Source organism: Taudactylus pleione, unplaced genomic scaffold, assembly GCF_031769625.1.
Source record: "Taudactylus pleione unplaced genomic scaffold, aTauple2 ptg000256l, whole genome shotgun sequence".
In the NCBI taxonomy this organism is placed as follows: Eukaryota; Metazoa; Chordata; class Amphibia; order Anura; family Myobatrachidae; genus Taudactylus; species Taudactylus pleione.
The window spans coordinates 21,554,409-21,580,754 of record NW_028284658.1 but is presented as its reverse complement, the minus strand read 5'-3'; the positions used below and the strand labels follow the sequence as shown (position 1 = coordinate 21,580,754).

Genomic DNA, 26,346 nt, shown 5'->3' with positions numbered 1-26,346 from the left:
TTATTAAATCCTTGCTCCAAGCTACAGCAGCTCAGCAGGAGACAAACAAACTTCAGCAGGAATCTACCAGGGCTCAGCAGGAAGCTACAGCAGCTCAGCAGGAATCTACCAGGGCTCAGCAGGAATCCACCAGGGTGCAACTGTTGGCCTTGGAGACAGCCCAGAGACAACAACAGGTCGCCATTGAGGAAACCTGCCAGGCCTTAGCGGAAAACAGCCAGGCCATAAGAGAGGTGGTACAGCACCTGGTCGCCCGGCCCAGAGATGTTAATACTGGTCCTCCCACCACCACTCACTCCATACGAGCCAGTCACTTCCTCCAAAAGATGACTTCGGGCGATGATGTGGAGGCCTATCTCGCCGCATTTGAAAGAACGGCCGAAAGGGAGAGTTGGCCCAAGGAGCAGTGGGCAAGTCTGGTGGCACCTTTTTTGTCTGGGGAGCCACAAAAAGCATATTTCGACTTATGCCTGGCTGATGCCAAGGACTATAAAAAACTAAAACAGGAGATCCTAACTCGCTTGGGAGTCACCACCTTTGTTCGTGCCCAATGGGTCCACCGCTGGGAGTTCCATAAGGACAAGCCTCCACGTTCACAGATGCATGACCTCGTCCATCTGTCCTCAAAATGGCTACAGCCCGAGACGCTGATGGGACCACAGATCGTGGAAAGGGTCGTGATGGACCGGTACCTGCGATCATTACCTGTGGCTCTGCGCAAGTGGGTGAGCCATGCAGACCCTAAGTCCGCGGACCAGTTGGTCGAGCTGGTGGAGAGGTACGTGGCGGCTGAGGAGCTGATGAGTATGCCCCCCCGAGCCCCGATGGCACACCGGCGAACTCCCAGAGACACTGGTAAGACTGTTCCAGGGGAGGAGGGTGCTGGGCGGTGGAATGTACCTAAGACTGAGGGTGTAGAACCTGGAGACAGGCCTGCCAGGCCGGGAAGGTTCTTGCCCCGTAAACGACTAGACATTAATATGACTCAGTGTTTCCGATGTGGTGGCTTCGGCCATATTGCCGCTAATTGTGCACTTACAACTGAACCTATGCAATGTGATACTGCTCATGTCTACCGCAGGGGGTCTTTCTTTGCACAGATAGCCTGTACGGCTAACCGGCAGGCTGAGACTGATAAGCACATGTGTGTACTCACTGTAGATGGCAACCGAGTAGAGGCACTGTTAGACTCTGGTAGCTTGGTGACACTTATAAAAGCTGAGCTGGTGAACCCCTTGAGGCATACAGGGAAAACTGTTGGTGTGACCTGCATACATGGGGATACTCGATATTATGTTACGGCCGAGGTGAACATCGAGACACCATGTGGCTCTGCTATAGTTTCTGTGGGATTGGTGCATGGTCTGGTGTACGATGCAATATTGGGGAGAGACTTTGCTCACTTCTGGAAGTTGTGGGAAAGCTGTTTTGTTCCAGAGGTGAACAACCCCGATCCATTTGAGAAGGTTGTCGATGTAGTGGAGGAGGGAGTTTCTTCTGAGTCAGAGTTATTCCCTTTTTCTACTATGGTTGGCGAACTAGAGAATGCGGAACGTGATGGTGACCCGCCAACTGATGTGCCTCCCATTGAGGTGGGAAGTGTTGTTGGGCCAGGTGATCGTCTGCCTGATTTAGAGGTCAGAAGAGAGGTCTTTGCCGTCGAGCAGTTGAATGACCCTACTTTGGTAAAAGCCAGGGAGAATGTAAAAGTAGTTGATGGTAAACCCGTAGACCCTGATAGTCCTTTGTCCTATCCCCACATGGCAATGTGTCAGGATTTGTTATATCAGGTGACTAAGAAGGGGGAAGATGTTGTGGAACAACTAATAGTTCCCAAAGCCTACAGAAGAACAGTGTTGAATCTGGCCCATGGTCATATAACGGCAGGCCATCTAGGGGTAGAGAAAACCACTGAGCGAATAATGCAGAGGTTTTTCTGGCCCGGGCTTCATAAAGAGGTATCTGACTTTTGCACATCCTGCCCTGAGTGTCAGTATCATGCTCCCAGGCCACATTTTAAGGGTCCACTAGTTCCATTGCCTATCATAGAGGTGCCGTTTGAAAGAATAGCGATGGATTTGGTTGGACCCTTAATGAAGTCTGCCAGGGGACACCAGCATATTCTGGTCATAATGGATTACGCTACCAGGTACCCGGAAGCGATCCCGTTGCGCAATACGTCAACCAAGACCATTGCCAGAGAGCTAGTTCATGTCTTTAGCAGGCTGGGTATACCTAAGGAGATACTAACTGACCAGGGTACACCGTTTATGTCCAAAGTCATGAAAGAGTTATGCCGCCTGTTCAAAATCGAACAGTTAAGAACTTCGGTTTATCACCCCCAAACCGATGGGCTGGTCGAGAGGTTTAACAAGACGTTAAAACACATGCTTAGGAAAGTGGTCGACAAGGATGGTAGGGATTGGGACTACTTATTGCCGTATTTATTGTTGGCCATAAGAGAAGTTCCCCAGTCCTCCACCAGGTTTTCACCCTTCGACTTGTTGTATGGGAGACACCCAAGGGGGTTACTAGACATTGCCAAAGAGACATGGGAGGGGCAGTCTAGTCCTTACAAAACAGTGATTGAGTATGTTTCTCAAATGCAGGAGAGAATTGCTGCGGTAGTGCCGATAGTGAGAGAGCACCTGGAACAGGCTCAACAGGCACAGCTGAGGGTATACAACCGCAATGCTCGGTTACGCAGCTTTGCTCCTGGGGACAGAGTGTTAGTATTGGTTCCCACTGTGGAAAATAAACTTTTGGCTAAATGGCAAGGGCCCTTTGAAATCTTAGAAAGAGTGGGGCAGGTCAATTACAAAGTTTACCAGCTGGGGAAAAGAAAGCCGGAACAGATATACCATATAAATCTGTTAAAGCCCTGGAAAGATAGAATGGTACTGTCGGCCGTCTGAGACCCTCCAGTAAGTCCAGGGCCCTTAGTTCCCGAAGTGACAGTGGCAAAAACCCTGTCGGCAATTCAACAACAAGAGGTCAAGGAGTTTCTGATTAGAAATAGGGTGCTGTTCTCTGACGTACCTGGGAAAACCTCGGTCATTAAACATGACATCATCACTGACCCAGGGGTTAAAGTTAATCTAAAGCCCTATAGGTTACCAGAAGCACAAAGAGAATCGGTGTCGAAAGAAATTAAAAATATGCTAGAGTTAGGGGTTATTGAAGAATCACATAGTGAATGGTCAAGTCCCATTGTGTTGATTCCAAAGCCCGACGGGAGTGTGCGTTTCTCCAATGATTTCCGAAAGTTGAACAGTGTTTCAAAATTCGATGCCTACCCGATGCCAAGAGTGGATGAACTGATTGAGAGACTAGGGACGGCCAGGTATTTAACCACTCTTGACCTAACCAAAGGGTATTGGCAAGTACCGTTAACCGAGAGCGCCAAACAAAAGACAGCTTTTTCAGCACCAGAGGGCTTGTTTCAGTACAAGATGTTGCCCTTCGGGCTACATGGGGCACCTGCTACCTTCCAAAGAATGATGGACAGGGTTCTAAGGCCCCATAGACGGTATGCGGCTGCTTATCTGGATGACGTGGTCGTTCATAGTCCTGATTGGCAGTCTCACTTACCCAGGGTGCAAGCAGTGTTGGACTCCATCTATAAGGCAGGTTTGACAGCCAACCCAAAAAAGTGTTGTCTAGGCATGGAGGAAGTAAAATATCTGGGATACACCATTGGCAGAGGCCTGATAAAGCCTCAGCTCAATAAAGTTGATGCCATACAAAACTGGCCACGGCCTCTGAATAAGAAGCAGGTGAGAGCCTTCTTGGGAATTACGGGGTACTACAGGAGGCTTATACCCAACTTTGCCACCATGGCAGTCCCACTGACTAACCTGACCAAAGGCAAACAAAAAGTCATGGTAGAATGGAGTCCTGAGGCAGAGAAAGCTTTTCATGAGTTGAAAGTAGCGTTGTGTTCCCAACCAGTCCTGATGACTCCTAATTTTGAAAGGGAATTCATAGTACAAACTGATGCATCAGAAGTAGGTATAGGAGCGGTCCTGTCCCAGAACAAGGAGGGTGAGGAACACCCTATTTTCTATCTTAGCAGAAAGTTGAATGTACATGAGAGAAACTATGCCACAGTGGAGAAGGAGGCGTTGGCCATAAAGTGGGTGTTAGAGGCTCTCAGGTACTACTTGGTCGGAAGAAAGTTCAAATTGATCACTGACCATGCCCCTCTGAAGTGGATGTCTGAAAATAAGGACAGTAATGCGAGAATTACAAGATGGTTCTTGGCGTTACAAACTTTTAAATTTTCAGTGGAACACAGGCCAGGAAGCCAGCTGGCCAATGCTGACGCATTGTCACGCGTTCATTGTTTGGGGGCTTCAGTTGTTCCGCCCCACAGGTCGAAACAAAGGGGGGGGATATGTGATAGGATCACTGGTAAAGTGGTCTGTGGCAGGTACATTTGTCCCAGATTCCTGTCTTATGTGTTTTAAACCCCCAGGAGAAAGTCTGCAGTGTAGCAGGCTTGAGTTTCGGCTTTTTGAAAAGCCGGTTTGGGACCTGGGGCTTGTGGGTGAGAGGAGAGGGAGGGCTCCACCCACGGCCACTCCAGGTTTTGGTTCTCGCAGCCTGGTAACAGGATTGTTAGTTTTCCACCTGAGAGTGGCCAATATAAGCCTAGTTAGTTTAGGGCTGATTGTCTCACCTGGGAGAACAGGCAGGGAGTTTGCTCAGAGACACTTGGTAACCTAACCGTGAGTGTTGTGTTGTGCTGTGCTTTTGTTGCTGGCGAGAGCATTAGGCCCTGCCAGGTTCTGGTAGTGAGGGAACTACCTGTGAAGTTAGTGCCCCGACAGGGATAGGATTTATATTTATGTTTTCTTTATGTTTCTGACATTGTACAATAAAGACTGGCGCCGACCAGCTTGTACGTGCATCCAGCTTCCCTGCTGCTGTGTGTGTGTGTAAGGAAGGAGTCCTCTACCCAGGAGAGGGACCCCCTAACCTAACTGTGTCACAATGTATATATATTTATATATATATATATATATATATATATGTTTGTACATAAGGTACGCAATTATATTAAACATAAATACAGGGAACATTTAAATAATACAACATAACACAGACAGAGTATACTGTACTGTATGTAGGTATTAATATTACAAGAGGGGCTTCTCAGTCCTTGCACATTCATATGCATGAAAGTACACCAGGAAATGGCTTTGTAGTGGCATTTGCATAAAGTAACGAACAAGGTTGTGTGAAACTGAATCAGCCCCTTTGTGACACTAACATGTTCTACAGTCTACACCAGGGGTGTCAACCTCATGCCCATCCAGCTGCTGTGGGACTACATATCCCAGCATGCCCTGCCACAGTTTTAGCATGCCCAAATAGCAAAACTGTGGCAGTGCATGTTGGGATGTGTAGTTCCACTGCAGATGGATGGCCATGAGTTTGACACCACTAGTCTTTACCAATAACCATCAGACAGACAGTCACTACTGTGTTTCTCTAAATAATGTCATGGAACACTGGGTTTCATGTATCAAGCAGTGGACCAGTAAAGAAGTTGCCCATAGCAACCAATTAGCATCAAGGTCACTCGATCTGCAGATATATCTGTTTAGTGTGTACCCAGCATTAGACTTTTTTTTTCAGAATATTTATTTTGTGCTCCAAAAAGCAAACCTTTAATTTATGGGTAGTGTGACCAATGTACAGCAAGCTGGTTTGCAAAAGCATAGTGTAACAGAAGGACCAGATTGTTCCACTAATATAAAAAAAATAATAAAAAACAAGAAAAACATAGATAGAAAGTGTGAAAATAAAACAAAAAATATATAATATATTTACAAATTAAAGAAGTGCTTTATTTGAATATACTTATTTAAACAAATCTATTATTGCATACCTTCCTACATTGGGAAATCAGGAGCCAGGAAGTGCCAACTTTGTGCGCGCATTAAAAAGGGGTGTAGCCAGAGCCTGGAGTCAAAAAGTACTACTAACTATTCATTCAAAGTGGCAAGGTTTCAAAGCCCTACAGCACAACATAAATTCTGGAACACCTTTATATAAGAGATCTCCACCCTGGCAGCTAATTTTAATATTTTATCCTGCAAAACAGCATCATCATATTATTCAGTTTTGGCTAATAGGTACATTAATGCAGGGCCATATCAGGGCTATAATCTGTGCCCCGAACATGTGACATCATGATGTCATGACAAGGGATGGGGCGCAGGGACCAGGAAGAAGCATATTTGCAGTGGTTACACAGGATACAGGATGCTGTTCTAATTCCAAGCACTCTGCAAACCAAATGCAGATGCCCTGGAGTGCCGCTCGGACACCTCTAGTTATGGCCCTGCATTGTGTGTACCTTTCAGCAGTAATCAATGACTCTGTATTTTGTCATCTACATTTACACCATACTTGTCAATTCTCCAAGAACATCCATAGAATTCTCAGTGGGGTTTAATGTTGCAAAATCAACAGCTTTGCACCCATATCATCCATCATCTGCATTTCAACCTCTGTGATCTCTCTATGAGAGTCAAATATAAAGTTAACAAGATCATGTGCAGTTACATAGAAACAACACATATTGTGCAAACAGACTTATGTGAAGCCACAATCATATGCTCAGTCCATGTTGGGCCTCAGTTTTGTAAAAGACCCTTGACCTATATGGACATTTTTCTAGGGTTTTTTGTCGAGCATAAGAATTTACAGAACCATGGAAAGGGAGTATTGCATCATTGTACATGCCCCAATAAGTGGCCATCAGCCTGAGAAAAATTAGTTTTCAAATGCGTGACACAATTCTTGGTGAGACTGGCAGTGCTCCAGGGGCATATGACCCATTTATCTATTGTATTTTCATATCTAGTTTGTGAACCTGTGCAATATAAATATTAAAGTTGACACTCGGTCAGGAGTGTTGTCTTATTCATGATATATATATATATATATATATATATATATTCCATAGTCAAAAAACCTTACGGTTTCACATGTCCCATTAAGGCTGCTTAGACATGATCTGAAAATTCACAAAACCTATTGATTTGCTGCCACTCAAACTTCAAAAACCAATGAAATTACGATCATTAAGGCTGACGCCTTAATGGGCATGTTCCTTGCACAATACAGATATGGTATGCCAACACACCCTGTGGTTAACTGCAGATTCAGAACTCTCACAGAATGAGATTCCTGTCACTCATAAAATGGTGGAGCTGCTAATTCACAGAATTGTTTTCGGGTTCTGTCCCCGGTTCTGGCCGCAGCTGACGCCCGCAACCCCCCCACGCCTTTCCACTGGCTCCCGCTGCAGCTAACGCCAGCTTCTTTCCCCCAAGCCCACCACCGCTAAAGCCCACAAACGATGGCCATCTTTGTGCACCCAAGTGAAGCCACAGTTATTACACCTGCTGGAGGCTCCTACTGCAGCTGTGCAACAAGTTGAAAAGTCCTATCTCTACAATGGCTCATTCTTGAGGTAATAGTTTACAAACTGTAACTTTCTAATTTACCTGAACCCCAAAAGCACGTACCCTGGCACATTAGCTACCTAATAAAACAAACCCCAAGTCTGAATTCCACCCCTACTCTGAGTTTTGACTTCCCAAAAAAAACCCATAGACTATAGCAGAAAAGTGGTCCTAATTGAGAAAGTCAGAAAAATGTGACAGTTGGAACTATAGATTACTCCCAAATCCTCATTTTTTTATGTTTTTGGCATGCAGCACCCAGTAACAGTTCTACTCGGCCATGCCAAATATCAGATCCGTACCTCTAATAGCTTTTGAGGCGTAGCCCCTTGAACACCCTGCCCTCCCCCCCTCCAGAATTCTCTATGGAGAAATAATTTTTTTTTAGATGCAGCCTTAATATAAGGGCACGATTGTGCCCTTATAATATATATATATATATATCTTGGAATTTCTGTTGTTTAATCTGTTAATAAACTAATCAACATATATATGACTGTTGTTTAATAAGGTGTTAATGACATACAGGTGTTAAATAAGACAGCAATTGATTGTGTCAGTCACTATTGTTAAAACAAAAGCCTGGGGAATGTCAAGTCTGTGTAATCAGATCAGAGATTAACCTGTCTACTGATTTGTAAATGACAATTAGTGCATAATATCTTTTCTTTTTGATGCTTAATAGCACATTGTTTAAATCTTAATCCCATTTACAGAGTACACTGCTGTCCAGATGCTATCTGAAATGAGAAAGTTCAAAGTTTATATTTTATGTAAGATCTGCAGGCTTCTGTAGATCCATGGTCTCAATCTCATGATTTTTTTCCCTTACCAGGATTCTTTATCTTCTTCTGTATTATTATTATTATTATTATTATTATTATTATTATTATTATTATTATGTGCATTACATTAGGATGTTACATATATTACATTTAATTGTAGGTGCCTAATAACTAAGTGCTCCTACAGCGCATGTGCAGGGATATGTATTGCAGGACGCCAATCAAATTATAATAAATATATCCCTAATCAACCAAACCACATGAAAAGAGAATGATGATTTTACATAATTAGCTTTGTGTGAATTCATGTACACACTGGACCATGACATTTCAAAGTGTACATTGTTTGTTGGCACGCATGACTCTGGCAATGTACAACACCTACAAAACAGGAAAAGGAAATTTATGTGAGCAGACAGTAAAGTTCACCTTCTAGCAAGCTTGCCAGGGCATGCTGTCATTTTTAGTTCTACAGCTGCAGAGCCAGTTCACAACCATGCTAAATTCATTTTTCAGTCTGTTTATAGAGTTTGAGGTTTAGTGCCAAACTGGGTTCTTCTAGTATGGAATGCCCTCACCCAAAGAATAAAGTCTGATTTTTCCATTTGATTAGCATAGAAAATATTAGACTGTGAATAAATGCTTTATCCATGTGCGCTCCATTCTTCATTTCTTTCAGAATGTATGAGGCCTTATAAGGAGGTTATTATTATGTGCATAAGGATCAGTCATCTGTTTGCAGTACACTTGTAGTCACATGAGTGTATCAGGAATAGATACAAAAATATTAAGAAACTGATCATTTCTTCTTCAGGGTCCATAGGGTCCACAGGAACTACCTTGGGGAATATGTGGTTTCGAGCAAACTCAGCACCAGTCAACTCTTTCCGGTCCCAGAATGCACTGGGTCCTCCCCCATATATTACCCGCCTCCGTCCACAGGTCCTCAGTTTTTCGTTTGGTGTGGCAGGAGACGCACCGCTATAACAGAGCAGTACTGCAGCAGTCCGAAGTTTTTGTTTTTTTCCCTTACTCTATGTGTTTAGCAGCAGGGTGTCTTATAAGAAGCCTGTCCTGCGACTCCATTTACCCCCGCCGGCGACGCAATGCCAGTAACCTATGTGATCTGGAGATTTCGGCAGGGTCGCGGCGGAGCTTGCTAGCCTGCGGTGCTGTGACCTGGACTGCAATTGGAGGACACGGGGAAGTCAGGTAAGAACGAGGCAGTGCTGAAGTGAGGACCAGGTTCTGTCCGCTCCCAAACTAGACCACCGGGGCCATATCGCCTGGCGCTGGGGACGAGCTTCAGACGCACCATGTTGCTGGGAGGCCAGCATTCCTGATTGGTTGTGCAGCACAGGGGAGGTAAGCTCCCACCCTGGCAGCCCCTCCCCCAACCCAGGTGCTGGGCTATGGAAGATTTGCGCGCCTGGGTCACTCCGCCAACCTCTGTATATGAGATGCTCACTGACCACATTTCTGTGCTCTGTGAAAGCGGTTTGGTCTCAGGAGGTATTGGGATCTCCCTGTATACCTCTCCCCCAGGGGTCAGGTAAATAACGCTCTATATCCTATCAATCAACTCTGTTAGGGTTTTGAGTAGTTGATTCAGAGCCCATTTGCATGGTGGGGTTGGAAGGAAACAGTCGCATTTGAATTACTTTGTATCTTTGCACCTTATATGTCTAAGGCCAAAGGGAAACATGAGGCTGAGGCCCCAGTGCTGGTATCATGTAAATCCTGTCAGTCAGGCCTGTCACCTCAGGATTTCATACACAATGGTTTGTGTATTTCTTGTTATAAGATTCCATCACATCAACCCAGTGTACCAGCTCCTGCGCAAGAGCCACCGTGGGTGCCCTCTTTTTCACAGGTTCTAACGCATTTAGTGGACCGATTGGCGGCACTTAGACTGCCTCCTACTATGGGATTTCCACAACAGTTGCAACCTGCTATGTGTGTACCCCTATACATCCGTCCTGGGTGGATGCTTATGCTCATTCTTCACAAAGTATGGTTCAACAGTCTGCCTCGATTGTGGCATGGAGAGCCCTCTGGTTAAGGTCCTGGAAGGCGGATGTGGGTTCCAAGAAAGCTCTGGAATCCCTGTCTTTTTTGGGATAAAGATAGTTTGGTCCAGAGTTGGATAAGATAGTGGCTAAGTTTGCAGCTTCAAAATCTGTTGGGTTGCCATTAACAAATACTTACAAGAGGCAGTTTTCCTTTTGGTCCTTTCACCCTCAGAAGGCAAAGGCACAGTCCTTTTCCAGGCATTTGAATTCCCGTAGGACTACCAAGACACAACAAGGGAGGAAGTCATGGTCAATCAGACGTCCAGCTGCCAAGCCAGACGACAAACCTTCAGCCTGATGAAGCGGGCCTCCCCCTTGGGGATTTCAGGGTGGGGGGCCGACTTCTTCTGTTTTGCGACACCTGGCATCAGACAACAAAAGAAGCCTGGGTTAGAGAATTGGTCTCTCAGGGATATGCAATCACCTTCAGGGACATCCTCCCCAGAAATTCTTTTGCACAAATCCCCCATCAAGCTCTGTCAAAGCCCTGGCCCTCAGACTTTGCTGGATTCAGGGGTTGTCATTCCAGTTCCCTTGGCTTAACAGGGTATCAGATATTATTCAAATCTGTTCTTGATTCAGAAACTGAATGCCCTATCCAGAATCTAAAGCATCTCAACAAATATATTCATTTACCCAAATTCCGTGTGGAAACCGTACGGTTAATTGTGCTGGCAATGGAACTTGGGGATTTTATGGTTTCCCCAGACATACAGGACGCATACCTGCATGTGCCTATAGCACTATCCCATCAAAGGTTTCTATGAATTTGCTGTTCCTCAGCAACATTACCAATTTCAGGCTCTACCCATTGGTCTGTCCACAGCTCCTTGGGTGTTTACCAAGATAATGGCAGTCATGACGGCTCATCTCAGACAACAAGGGGTCAGAATACTGCCATATTTGGCTGATGTCCTAATATTGGCACAATCTCAGGATGTTTTACATCATCATCTCCAGCTACAGTGGCCTGCCTAAAGGAGCATGGCTGGATTGTCAAATGGAAAAAGTCGTCACTTTTTCCAACTCAGCGGATGATACATCTGGGAGCGCTCCTGGATTCTCAGGCACAGAGTATCTTTTGCCATTTGAAAAGATTGAAGCTCTACATTTGCAATGTGTAAATTGCTCCACAATCAAAGAGTATCAGTCCACGCAGCAATGCAGGTCCTGGGGTCCATGGTTTCCACCTTCGAATTGGGGCAATATGCCCAGTTCCACTCCAGGCCCTTGCAGCTATTGATTCTGTCTTGTTGGAGCAGTCAGTATCAGTGGATAAAGTCTCAGACGTTCCTTCTCTCCCTAGAGGTTCGGCTCTCCCTGGCCTTGTGGCTTCAGATGGCTCATCTAAACAAAGGTCGCCCTCTGTGGATCCCAAGGTGGGTATTCCTCACCATGGATGGGGAGCAGTGACAAGTTATCGCACTTTCCAGGGAAGGTGGACATCTCAGGAATGTCACCTGCCCATAAGTATCTTGGAACTCCGGGCAGTATGCAGGGCGCTAGTTCTAGCACGAGGCATCCTTCATGGCAGGTCTGTCCAGATCCAGTCTGACAATGCAATTGCGGTAGCCTACCTCAACCATCAGGGAGGCCCGTGAAGTCAGGCAGGCATGTGGGAAGTGGAAAACATTCTGACTTGGGCAGAATGTCATCTTCCGGCAATTTCGTCAATATTCATCCCAGGAGTCCACAACTGGGAAGCAGAATTCCTGAGTCATCAGGACATACATGCTGGAGAATGGGCTCTCCACCCACAGGTCTTCCAGCTCCTAGTGGACAAGTGGGGACTACCAGATGTGGATCTCATGGCCTCACGGCACAATTATAAGATCCCCAGGTATGGGTCCAGGATTACCAACGCTGTGATTCATACGATGCTTGTGGCAAGAAAGCCTTCCTCTGCCCACATCTATTACAGAATTTGGCATTCCTTTTTTCTATGGTGTTCCAATAGAAAAGTTGATCCTAAGGTTTTTAGGGTCTGGCTTTTCTCCAGACTGGATTAGACCTTGGTCTCCACCTGGCCACATTGAGAGTACAGGTTTCTGCGCTGTCAGTTTGGTTACAGCATATAATTGCTTCTTTGCCGGATGTTAGAACGTTTTTGCAAGGTGTTCTACATCTGCAACCACCATTTGTTCCTCCGGTGGCACCATGGGATTTGTCTTTTGTTCTCAGGGAACTACAGGTTCCCCCCTTTGAACCTTCGAATACAGCGGACCTCAAGTTGTTGACAGCGAAGACACATTTTCTCCTCGATATCTCCTCAGCTCGCAGAGTCTCTGGTTTGGCAGCACTTTTGCGTTGCCCCCCCATATTTGATCTTCTACAAGGATAGAGCTGTCCTTCATATGCAGGCAGGCTATCTTCCAAAAGTGGTATCCCGTTTTCATATAAATGAAGAAATTGTAGTACTGTAGAAATTGTAGTACTGGCTTTCAAGTCTTCATGCCTTTCTGCTGGTGAAGCTTCATTGGATGTGGTTCGAGCCCTTCAGATCTATGTGGATCGTACTAACTTTATCAGGAAATCAGACGCACTTTTAGTTTTGTATGGCTTTCACAAACGTGGTTGGCCAGCTAACTAGCAGACTCTGACTCGCTGGCTGCGTATGACTATTTCTCAAGTTTATATGCAGGCTGATCTTTCTGTTCCCAGCAGGGTGACAGCACATTCAACTCGGTCTGTACGACCTTCATGGGCAGTTAGGCATAGCGCCTCAGCTGAATAGCTGTGCAAGGCTGTGGTCTTCCATCCATACCTTTATCAAATTCTATGCATATGATACTTTTGCCTCCCAAGATGCTTCCTTTGGGCGGCAGACCCTCCTGTCGGCTCAGGAGCGTCCCCAGCCTTAAGGGAACTGCTTTAGGACATCCCCAAGGTAGTTCCTGTGGACCCTATGGACCCTGATGAAGAAAATAGGAGTTATGGTAGACTTTCCTTTGATAACTCTGTTTCTTCGAGGTCCATAGGGTCCACAGGGCACCCTCCCTGATGCACCTGGCTTCAGTGGGATCTGCTCCTTCTTGTCACTGATTCCCTCTTCATTATATGAGTGTTTCTAGTGTAATGTGTACTTCCTTCTCCACTTTCATTCTCCTGCCAATGGACTTGTTTACAAACTGAGTACCTGTGGCCAGAGGTGGGGTATATATGGGGGAGGATCCAGTGCATCCTGGGACCGGAAAGAGTTGACTGTTTGGTGCCAGGTTTCCTCCAAACCACATATTCCCCAAGGTAGTTCCTGTGAACCCTATGGACCTCGAAGAAAAAGAGTTATCAAAGGTAAGTCTACCATAACTCTTATTTTTGCTCTGTTTGGCTCAGAGGTATATTTCATGAGTGTATAGCGTAGGAGTCAATAATATCTATAATCACATCCTCAGTATAACACCATTGCACATTCCAAGAGGAATACGGAAACTGACTGCACACAGCTGTAATACATATTTGTTCTCAATATACAAAGTACAATTCCACTATTACCGTATTTTTATATTAAGTAATATTTCCATATTGTTTTTACCTAAAACAGTGAATGGTCTTAACTCAAAGCTTTTCACATATTCAGCAACAAGCACATGCGTTAATTAACACTGTCTGGTGCACACCTGCCTGCGGTAACATTATACTCTACAACCTTGTGTTCTCCGTTACCATAGCAAGAATAGTCTACTGTATATGTGTAGTGACAGTACATAATTAAGGACAATCCTCTTAGGTGAAAAAAATGGTTAACACTTTAATCGCAGTACATTGTGGCTAAGCTTGAAAAGATCATAATGAAACTAAATAAATATTACATGGGTAACACATGTCACATAAGCTGTACAGGAGTACACTATCACGTACTATTATTTTATGTAAAGTATACTAATTTCCTAACATCACATTGTGCTAGAGCTTAAGTAACTGAGAAGGTAAATAAGTTTTAGATAACTATTATATTTATTATTAATCAGTTTGTATAGTTCCAACATATAATGCAGATTACAGAGAATGTTTATATAATGTACAGCAGAGTAAAGCAATGCCCTCTTTCTGAGCCGTCACAGCATATGCTCATAGCATGAAAATGTAGCACCTAACTTTATTACAGTGCTATCTACAGTAATATTTCATATATCAGAAAAAAGAAAGCAGATTAGTGAAAATAAGATATCTTCTTGTCAATCTGTCAGTCAACAAGTCAATCTATCTCATATATTGAAAAGGATTACAAAATCAGACTTCTTGATATGCATTATGTAAATTAGATATACTAACTGTGTGGAGTTTGTATATTCTCCTAATGCTTGTTTGGGTTTCCTCCGGGTGCTCCGGTTTCCTCCCACAATACAAAATTATACTGGTAGGTTAATTTTCATGCGCGCATCATCCACACTGTGCCGAGACTAGGGAGAGGCTGAGGGCTGTCCAGCATCTCCCGGATCGCTGGGCAAATCACCTGCGTAACAAAAACAGGGGTGTGACGTGGTAACACCCTCAAAATGTCATACGCCAGGGGGCGTGGCATTACTGGATGACACTAAGTCAGGTGATGCCACTGCTGTAAAGCGCTGTGGAATATGTGTGCACTATATAAATAACTGATAATAAATAAATTAATAAATATACTGTATAAATAATTTGTTACATATAATTACAGAGGCCTAAGAAGGTCTAGTAACGTTTGTATATTTTGACATACTTTTGTTTGTGTATAGCAACACCTTTACTGCCTTTCTTGTATTAACAATATATACTAGACAATACAAAGCAAACAACACAACTAAACACTAAAGCTCGGTACACACTAGACAATGTGACGGCAGATGCGACAGCGAAATATAACGGGATTCGGGAGGTCCTTATACACTGCAAGATCTGGTGTATGACGGCCCGATATATCATTCCCCTGCCGCATCCAGAGGTATGGTTTTGGTCACCAGATCTTATGATCTGCCATGCATGCACAGGAGATCAGAAGATGCGTCAAATGACGCACGGGAGCGCGCAATAACCCGTACACACTCAGCGATCTGAGTTGGAATGATATATCGTCTGATATATCGCTTAGTGTGTACGCACCTTAACAGTGACATATAGCAGTGAAACTTGCAAAGCGTTAGATGGTCTTTATAAATATTTTCCCTAAAATGGGAATAAAACCCATGAGGTCTATTATGTAATATAGAGGCCTATGTATTATTAATCGCAGCACTACCACAATTATTAAGGATCCATATTACAGGGGATATTTTAATTTTTAATGAAAATATCCCTGCTGCGTACAAAGGGGAACTCGCAGGAACTTGTCCCTGCAAGTTTATATCACCGGCATATTGTAGAAGTCTTTTATAGAACTGAAAGACTTCTCCGGGGGAAGCTGACACTGCGCATGTGCACAGCGTCAGCTTCCGCTGCCAGCCGGGGGTTGCGGGAGACAGATGGAAAGGAGATCATGAAGCTTAAAGCAGTTTACACCATTTGAAGATGGTGTAAACTACCGGGCCAAACTCAGAAAAACTTTGCTTTTGGAGTTTGGTACATAGGGGTCAGATTATAGTCCCCATTTATAATAACAGGGACTGTGATCTGCAGTAATTATTAACACTCTGATGGAAATTTCACTGAAATATCCTGCATTGTGATATTAGTACATAGCTACAATACATAAAATTATGCAGTGACTGCAGTTTCTACATAATTTTATGAATAAAAGACTTGCTACATAGGCCCCATCATTTCTAACCTAACTTATATTGTTGGTGAGATATGAACTGTAGCAGAGTGTATCTAACATATGCAGTGTCTGCATTTTCATGGGACAGGTATTATATACAGTTTTTTTATCTATATATGATGTCAGTATATACTGTACGATTCCAAATATTCATATGGGCTGCATCTGAACCTAGATTATCAGAGATTCCCATAACAGGAAGGTTTAGATACACCATGGCACATTAACCAGCAATAAAAGAAAGGCTAGAAATTATGTTTACAAAATAGATCCAGCAATATGGCAAATGTATAAGGAAGAGAAGTACACATTATTATTACATTTTATTATAGGGTGCCACAAGTGGTCCGCAGCACCGTACATACAGTAAAGGGTACACAGAATATTACATTAAAATACAGTAAGCAAAATATAAACAGAACACAAGTAACAATTAGCAACACAATTCTCCATGCACAGTACAGCTCTGAAGGTGACGGCTGTCATAGAAGTGCTAGAGAAGAAGGCTGTGAGGCAGTGGGGAGGAGGACCCTGCTCCTAGGAGCTTAAACATGCGACTCAAGTACAATTTGGGGACCAAATAGGCACTTCAAGGACTGACATTTGTGTTTATCCTTGGGTTTGTATACCTATGGAATCATACCCACTGGCATTTAGCTACATAAGTTATCAAACTAAATTTCTATATAAAGTAACAATAGATTCTTAAAAACAAACAAACATTAAAACACAAATAGGGGATTTCAATATGGAGCGATAAGTCCGTTTTTTGCGTTAATATCGCACCTATGACGTCATTATCGCAGGTTTTAGTTTTACACTGTATTCAATTTCAAAGACTTTTCGCAGGTTCGAAAAGTCTTTGAAAAAAAAAAGAGGATAACTTTTCACCACTGAATAGGTGGCGAAAAAAAGTGCAGAATTGGGGTTTAGGGGTGCAGGCTTAAAAAAAATAGCCTGCACCCCTGGGAATGACATTTTAAAAAGAACTGTGTCAAACAAAAAATAAAAAAATAGGGACACCCCAAAAAATTAATTAAAAAATTAGGGTGAAAAAAAAAAATGGGAAAAAAGTGTTTAAAAATAGGGAAATAGGTTCAGGGCTATTCTGCAAGTATGCGGCAGGTGTATTCTAGAATAGGCTATTAGCGGCAGGTGCATAGATGCAGAATTTTTAAAAACTTACTTTAGGGACCTAAAAATATGCTAGTACCCATTTTCATGTACCCCAGATTTGATGGGACCACTTAAAAAAACGAAAAAAATAACCTAAGTGCTCTTCGGCAACACTTCTTCAATGTCGGGAAAAAAACACCTGCTGCGGCTATTTAAATCCCCGACTTTCATTTGCAGGCTAAAACGGGGGTACCCATAGTGATCCCCCATGTTTTTACAACTTTTTAACGGGTTCCTACAATTTTTTCAAGGAAAATTTCGTTTTTTTACGCAAATCCGACTTCGCACCTTCCCGTTTTTGTAGATTTGATATTGAATACGGGGATAAAGCGGGCGCACGCCCGATACTTTATCCCAGAAAAATCTCCGATATGAAACGTAAACTTCGACAGCGAAGTTTACGTTTCATATTGAATACCCCTCAAAGTGTAGTTTTACAAAGTGAGCACTAGATGGTGCCCAACTAATGTTCAAAGACTAATGTGAAGAATGCAGTGCTGTGTAAAAATATATTCACCTCTTTTCGGTTGTATAACAATGTGTGGTATAATAGGTTAATGGACTATGTGTAAATGATGCGACTAATTCTGAGCTGTCTCAGAGTTCGGGCATGCTAATATAAGTTGTAAGACGACTTAGTTATCATAAAATGCATTCCAGCAGCCTGCAGCCTTGCTACAGTGAAACAGACATTAGTCAACAATGGGATTATTGGTGTCTTTGCAATGATGATATCCATATACATAACAACAGCAGAACCTTCAATATTATATGTTTGACATTAAAACTATTGTTATGAAGAGTAATAAACAATAATAAACTTGTGATCTGTCCTATACTGACATCCTGATAATTTGCCCATATTAGTAGAGGTGGACAGATAAATTGCAATGCGCATACAGCATTTTCATATTAATAATGTAGTGAAATAATATATGTAATAATAACCTTTAGCTCAAGACTCACTATGCTCTAATTTGAGGAGCTGCAATATCTTCAAATAAATGTTTATACCAAAGAAGAGCCCAAAACATTCAAGCTTTATAGACAATAATAGCAACAGCACTATTTATAAAGTTCTTCCCAATTGCTTTACAAGACAGAATATACCAATACAAATATCATCAATTAACTATACAGTACGTCTAATCAGAGGCGGGCTGGGCAAATGGGCACGTGACATCTAGACTGGTCCCTTATTCATTGCATGATACCGACATTTGCAGAGGTCAGGTACATAAGTCAATGTAACACATAGTAAACTGCACAATATTCCTTTAAATAACAAAATATCTCAGAAAAGCTGTATAAAAATGTATACCATAACATCTACTTATAAATCACACAATACACAAGATAAAATTGAAAGCATATTAACTGTGAACTCATCTTATATACATAAATTTCATAAGTGAAGCAGCTTAGTGTCTAATCTGCACATTTGCTGAGATATTTTATTCTTTCCAGGAATATTGCGCAGGCTAATCTTTATTTCACAGTTAAGCCTGTGGAAAATTTTCCTTTTGATCAAGCAATATAAATTGGTACTACTGAGCCTAGGGCAATAAATGTGGTCAGGTCCATTAGTCGCAAGGGCTTCATACCTCACCATCAACTTGGGTCTACGGCAGCCTTTTTGCATTAGCAAGCTCCTGTAGGCAGAGTCATCCTCCACTCCCACAAGAGTTAGAGCCCAATGTGAGACCACATTTTCCCACACCAGAAATAGTCATTGTGACTTGGCTAGCCCAGGAAGAAAGACAGAAGAAAAAGAAGATATTTTAAAAGCTTTTGTTAAAGTGTATGCATTATGATGATGATTGTTATTACAGAATTATGCAAAGACACACCCTCACAGAGCCATAACAGGGCACAATTGCGTCCTTAGCAGGTGGCGTCATGACATCACGTTGCGCAAAAGGGGGCGTGACCTGCAGTTCCAGTAAGTGCAGCACTGGCCAGGCGTCCTCAGAACACCTGACTGGCTGCATATAATGTACAGGGTGCTCACAGGAAGCTCCGCGGGTGCTACAGCCAGAAGGAAAGGCCGATGGGTCAGCAATGGTGCTGCCCAGAGTGTCTCTGCGCTATGTGCAATGGCACCGATTCACCATAAACTAATTACATTTTGCACCTCTCGCAGCCCTCTTTCAGGCTGAACTTGCTCAATTTTGTACGTAGCCCTATGGGGCTGCGCAATGTTTTGAGCGAATTCAGGGGCACATTTATCAAAGATCATTTGAGGTAAATTCCCCGAAAACACCTGTTTTCGGGGGTTTACCTCAAATACTTAGTATCCCCCGAATGTATGATCCCTCCATTGCCGCCGGCAGCCGCCTCCCCCATAGGTTTCTATGGGGGATGCGATGCTGCCAAATGTATCAATATCGGGAATGCTTCGCACTCCCGATATTGACCCCAGCAGCTAACGCCATCTGCAGATAGCGTTAGCTGCTGTGTCCTATGGGCACTTACCGCATTTGAGCCGGCGGAGGGATCTTCCAGATCCCTCCGCCGGCAAAAGGCGCCGCTCATGTGCAGTCCGCGGGACTGCGCATGGGCAGCAGCCCGGAATGCGCTCCGGCCACATCGCAGGGACAGGCTCTTTTCGGAGCCCGTCTCCGTGCATGTGCCGGGTCATACATTCGGCCGGTATGATCGCATTTTGCAATGCGATCATGGGCGATACTGCATGCCCTGATCGCATTGCAAAATGCGGTCATTAATAAATGGGCCCCTCAGTCTGCCGTCAAGTGTGGCTGTTGTTGCGTTGGCTCACACCCGTGAGTGCATCCCTTTTAATTGGATTGACCACCTTGTGTTGTGTACCTAAAACCATGTTTTGATTTCTGTATTCTTCATACAGTATGCCTGCTTTTTATGGGAAGATACAGTTATTTATACCCTGCTATCAAAGGGTATGTAGTCGGGATGCCGATTATCTAAATCCCGACTGTCGGCATCCCGACTGTCTAATCCCGGCAAGTGTCTAATGACAGGCGTCGAAATCCCGACGCCTGTTATTAGACCTACGCTGGGAGCCCGACACCCGGCTTGCCGATCGAAGGTAAGCCGGGCGCGGGGGGGGAGGGTTAGGTTAGAGGCTCCCGGGGGGGGGACTTAGGGTTAGGCACCCCCCAGGGAGGTTAGGGTTAGGCTAGGGGAGGGGGGGGTTAGGGATTGCCCCCCCCCGTGGGGAGGTTAGGGGTAGGCACCCCCATGGGAGACTCGGGTTTAGGCAGCGGGGAAGGGGGGATAGGTTTAGGCACTTACAGGGGGGTTAGGGTTAGGCACTTGGGGTGGGGGGTTAAGGTTCAGCACCCCTAAGGGAGGTTTGGGATAGGGGGGGTTAGGTTAGTTTGTACTCACCTTACCTGCTGTCGGGATCTTCACCTCTGCCGGGCTTCTGCTGTCGGGATTTGAACCCCTATCAAAGCACTTCCCCTGTGATATAAAAAAAAAACAATGTTGTTTTGTCCAGTAAGAAAAAACAGCTGTACATAACAGCCCTACGCTAATATTGCATTTTATCACTAGAGGGCGCCCGCCGGACACATTCATTTTGGGGGAATCCTTGCTGGCTATACTGTATAGGTGACCAACTAAAACAAACCAATAAACTTGATTATCCACATTATCAATACGCGCTAGGAAATCCATTTATTAATGTTAATCTCCAACTACATAGTGTAATATGTAGATACAATTATATAATGGCATTGGCAATAGGTTAATTGGCATCTGATGAAATTTAACCTAGTCTGACCATCCGTCCGGACAGTAGATAGTATACAGTAAGCTACATAGTAATATATATATATATATATATATATATATATATATATATATATATACGCTGCGTAATATGCGAGTGTTATATAAATATTTCAGTTATTTGTTAATAAATCTACATTTACAATTGTGTTAAACAACAGGCATGGACTGTCTGTGTTTTATGTAAGCTGTTGTCCATGCATACAGTAGACTTAACAAAATAAGTATGTCAGTGTGTCCTGTTCTGATAGTAAATCCTATGTATTAGGGTGATATAATGCTAGCGTGAGCAGTAATCACTGGTACAGAAGGAGTTAATAAGTGGGAAGGAAATGGGCGTGGTCTCCAGGTGATGTCACGGGGCTGAGGGAAAGGCAGGGCTGCAGTGCAGACTCAGTGCAGCAGAGTTGGATGAGCAGCATTGGGGAGAGGACGGAGTTGTGTGATCGCCGGGCACACATCATACACAGCCCGTGTGTACAAGGTGATTACCTGCTTACTATTATGCGGCTCCGTGTGCTAATGTCATTCCTGCTGTGCAGCCTGTGTTGGAGACCAGTGCCATGTTTATATCTTGCTTGGTGTAGTAACTGTATTTAGAAAAGAACATTATAATTTAATATATCTTAATATCAAATGATTGTTACAAAATGACGGGGTAGGAGGGCGAATGCTGTGGCTGGATGTATAAGGAGTGTTTAGATCTGGTCTGAAGAGTAATCCGATACAGTTGTTTGCAAGAGATATTTTGACTGCAGTGTGTGAGTATAGCTGGAGGTTATATAGCTCTATATAGAAGAATACTGCATTTTACCATTGTACAGATTTAATTTTTTTTTAAATCCTGTAGTTTTGTTTCTAGCTATAAATTGTCTGAGAAATTGTCATGTAGAATATGCAGCTATATGGTGTCTCTTTGCCTGTAATGTATAGGAAATACCCCCTAATAGGATTCCTGACTGACTGCTGCTTGCACGCAGACTGCAGGGGATGTGTTATGGGGGATTACCTCCTGTATAGCTGATCATGGATGGATGGGAGAGGTACTTCCAATGTAATGAGACAGACTGCAGGGGATGTGTTATGGGGGATTACCTCCTGTATAGCTGATCATGGATGGGAGAGGTACTTCCAATGTAATGAGACAGACTGCAGGGGATGTGTTATGGGGGATTACCTCCTGTATAGCTGATCATGGATGGGAGAGGTACTTCCAATGTAATGAGACAGACTGCAGGGGATGTGTTATGGGGGATTACCTCCTGTATAGCTGATCATGGATGGGAGAGGTACTTCCAATGTAATGAGACAGACTGGGAGCAGATTATCAGTACGCTTGGGCAAATCTGATTTAAGAACACTGCTGGTAATTTCATTACACTAATGCCAGCAATTGTGAATTGCTCTCTATTGAGTGTGTGTGTATGTATATAATATATATATATAACACACACCGTATAAAGATTATCTGCGAGGGTGTGTATATAAATTTCTATTGCGCAAATCTGTTTCATTACTATTACTAGTTATATTGTGGTGTGTTGCTTTTTCATTTTGCATGTTGTATGCAGTTAATTCTCTATGCAGTTGTTACACATACGCAGCGTGCACCCACCCTCTCAATATTTACATATCCAGCTACACTGCTGCTTATTGCAGGCTTATAGATGACTTTCTTTCTTGAAAAAATGGGCTTTCAGCCCCTGGCCAAATCCATTGAATGTTGATGGAGTTGCCTGCAAGCTCCCAGTCTCCTGCAGATAGAGAAGCTTTTGTTCCCTGCAGAGGTGCGAATGGATAGTGTGCTGTGGGATCCCCATAAACAGTGTAAATCTAGTAAAGTAAATTTGTCAAACATTAGGTTTGTGAAAGGAGAGGCAGAGCATGAGTTACACTACTGCCCTTGGATACTGCAAACAGTAAGGCTATGTTTGTCTGTTCATTTTGTTCAGGCAAATAAACTGGTGACCAAGTTTTCAAGTGCACATTGTATCTCCTGATATCTTCAACACAACATCTGTCCCCCCTCCATGGAGTTGCAGAAATGTAATTTTTTAATAAGCAGATCTAATCGCAAAAGCACACAGATGATTTGTAAGACTTTTTTTGTATAGGAATTATTCTAGAAACAAAAAACTTTTTTTTTTTATATATATAATATTATACTTTTTTATTATTATTATATAACATATATATATTTTTTTAAAGTAAACAAACTGCATATATTATAAAAACCTGTGTGGCTTGTTCCCAGTCCACCCTACACGAAGTAATTTGTATGTGCAACCCCTTAACAAACAGTTGCCTCAACCAGCAAAATAAATCCATTCTCAAATTTCAAGATGTCAACAGACCGGTTCTGTAACCCCTATATAGAAAGTTAGACATACAGCAGTGAGTATACTTGTGCATAGTACACTTAACAATGAATTTCTAGTAATTGTATACCCAGGTCCCTACAAGAATTGCTTGGTTCCCTGCTTATCTTGGTTGAATGTCAGTCTCTTTTGTAGTCTGTGCACAGAGGCTGGGTAACAGCTGGGGGGAGGGTACTCACATTTCTTATGCTTGTTCTCTTTCAAATACCCCCATCCTCCTGTTTTCCTCAAATTATTTCTTTCTGTGCCAGATGTTGCCTAATAGTCTCCTCTTATTTTCCCTTTCAGATAAGGCTTTGAATGAACTTAACACCACACATCTTTGCTATGTGACTCCATTAAAGAACTTGAGTACCATCTTTGAAAAGTTCTTGAGAAATAATAACCAACACAAAAAAGCCATGGGGAATCATCTTACAGAGATTGCACCAAACACCTCCTTTCTTCCTACCTTTCAGACCCTACATGTGGTTGTCATAGGGTTGGATTCAGCTGGGAAGACCTCTTTGTTGTATAGACTAAAATTTAAGGAGTTTGTGAAATGTGTTCCCACCAAAGGCTTTAATATGGAAAAGATAAAGGCACCAGTTGGGAATTCCAGAGCAATCACTTTCCAAGTCTGGGATGTTGGTGGCCAGGAGAAACTGAGACCTTTATGGAAATCCTACACCAGGAGGACTGATGGCATGGTGTTTGTTGTGGACTCTTCAGAACAAGAACGAATGGAGGAAGCCAAGGTGGAGCTGCACAAAATTACCAGGACCTCTGAAAACCAAGGAGTGCCTGTTTTAGTCCTTGCTAACAAGCAAGACATCACTGATGCACTGTCTGTGACAGAGGTGGAGAAGTTGTTAGCCGTACATGAACTTGGCACATCTACCCTGAGTCACATTCAGGGCTGTAGTGCTGTAGATGGCAGAGGTTTGCATCAAGGACTTGAGAAACTCTATGATATGATTCTTAAGAGGAAGAAGATGCTGAGACACAGCAAAAAGAAGCGATGAACTGTATTAGGTCAATGAATGACAACTTCTCTGCATCTTTGAATAAAATCTATCATTCTACTGTACCAGTAAAACGGAACAATGACATTCTGGTGACTGACACTGGTGATCTGGTCAGCTTACAGAACAGTATTTGCTGTCCACATGGCGCAATCCTTCTAAATCGGAGTAAGAATATTTATTTACCGGTACGCTTCAGATACGAGGATATGGACACACGGGGGAAAGTTGTTTTCTAGCATCCATGCCTATCATTGGCTTTGGATGATCTGTGCTAAGGAATACAAAGACATTTGGGGGAATTTACTTATTTAATGAAAACAAGGGTAGCATATGTTTATATACTTTATCACTATTTGCTTATCACTTTCCCCCCCTCCCTTTCAGAGTATTTGGGTATTTTTAATCCCTCTACTCCTTAACACAGAATGAACTGTCTTATTTTGTACAAACCTTGTATATGTTTTGTAGAATGCTCACCTAAGTTATTTATAGTAAATAAATGAAAAGTAGATTACACTTGTCCTTGTGGTCTGTGTTTTAAAAGTTCAATTAATAACAAACCTTTATGCAATAAACATTGACTTATTTAAAGGGGCAGTGTGCATAAAAACTGTTGCGATCCTTGAAAGCCTGCACTAATTTTCCTAACTGCACTACAAACCGGACAAGCAATCTGCCTAGTTGCTATGGGTTGGATCACAGTTACTTACTAGTGCTGGAACTTTGGTTCCTACCAGGTGAGTATTCTACAAGTCTTTTCAGTAAAAACGGGTCTTGTTGGAAACATTATTTATAGAACAGAACCGATAATGTCAGAATTTTTACTTTAACCAGAAAAGGTGGCCTTCCCTCAGCAGAAAATGAAGGTCTTAGTACTCAGGGTTATAATACCACCTATGTAATTCTGAAATAAGATAAGTAATGGTAAAATAATGCTTGCTAAGTATTTAGTGTCCCATAATAATTGGCACTATGGCCATTAATATTTAAATGTCACCAATATGTAGCAGCTCTAATAGTAATGGGCAATATTACGATCATCAGTAGTAATGCCAGGTGTATGTAAATATAGTAGGTATAGTGCTTACTGTAATGTCTAACGGTAGCATTGCAACTACAGTACTGGATGACTGCAACACTGACAGTTTGCTCATTGGTAGCAAAAACACACTTGCATAGATGCTGCCTCCTCCTCTCTATGTGACTCTCTTCTTCCATTCCTGTTACCTTGTGGCTGAAGCCAATGACAGTGTGTCTGTGATTGTACTGGCCTCTAATTGGTCACAGCAAGCAGCGCTCTCGCTCCTGACACAATAGTTACTTGGTCCTTGCTGGGATTCGAATTTACTACAGAAGTAATTGTTACAATATTTTGTGTATATGCAGAATCTGGAATCTGCAGTAGTAATGAACCAGGATGACATGAGCTGGGTAACCATATATATATATTTTTTTTTCTTTAGTTTTGAGGGTGTTTACAAGCGATCTGTAGGAATGTTAAATCGATGTTTACTCTGTAGTAAGCAAATAGTCCAGTTTGGTTAGTGTCATGGAGTGGTAGTACATTATTGGTAGTGTGACAGTGTAGCAGAGTTAAGGGTTGTGCAAACACTATGGTGGAGGCATAATCATATCGTGCTGGGTGGTAGTAACTAATTTTGGTGGTGGAATGTTGTAGGTAGGTACTTTGTATGAAGTATAGTATTATAATATAGCATGCTTTCCCCAAATTAGCCTGTTTGTTTGAGTAACGTTTATGCAGAATAAGATCAGAAGCCAGTGGAGAGACCAGTTCAGGCTCTGGGGACCAACCACAAGAGCTCTGCTTGTACTGTGGGTAGTTTTTTATTTGTGGATGGCTCTTGCTGAAAGACTTTATCCAAAAGTTATGGCTTAATACAGCAGAGTGCAATCTGTGAAAGGTAGGTTCTGCCTAGGCTAA

At 43.0% G+C, this 26,346-nt stretch overlaps 2 protein-coding genes across 3 annotated transcripts in view; one reads left to right on the top strand and one right to left on the bottom strand.

Moving 5' to 3' along the window:
• Positions 1 to 20,690, bottom strand: part of CCDC200 (coiled-coil domain containing 200) — an 80,837-nt gene extending 60,147 nt beyond the window's left edge. The window contains exon 1 of one of the 2 annotated variants that reach the window (XM_088480837.1): positions 20,620 to 20,690. The gene's annotated coding sequence lies outside the window, so the exon portion shown is untranslated. Of the gene's footprint in view, positions 1 to 20,614 lie in introns of both variants that reach the window. The other variant, XM_088480836.1, reaches the window with a different exon arrangement.
• A 698-nt stretch (positions 20,691 to 21,388) lies between these two features.
• On the top strand, positions 21,389 to 24,920 carry ARL4D (ARF like GTPase 4D). The gene is made up of 2 exons (XM_088480834.1): positions 21,389 to 21,503; positions 23,686 to 24,920. Exons 1-2 carry the CDS (start codon positions 21,431 to 21,433, stop codon positions 24,399 to 24,401), a joined length of 789 nt encoding a protein of 262 aa, XP_088336960.1. The 5' UTR covers positions 21,389 to 21,430; the 3' UTR covers positions 24,402 to 24,920.
• Positions 24,921 to 26,346: the final 1,426 nt, after the last annotated feature.

What these genes read in the sequence shown, in the direction of transcription:
- ARL4D (XM_088480834.1), top strand. Translation starts at nt 21,431, where the DNA reads ATGAGCAGCATTGGGGAGAGGACGGAGTTGTGTGATCGCCGGGCACAC. An exon ending in ACACAGCCCGTGTGTACAAG is followed by an intron (nt 21,504 to 23,685) that starts GTGATTACCTGC and finishes TTTCCCTTTCAG; the next exon opens with ATAAGGCTTTGAATGAACTT.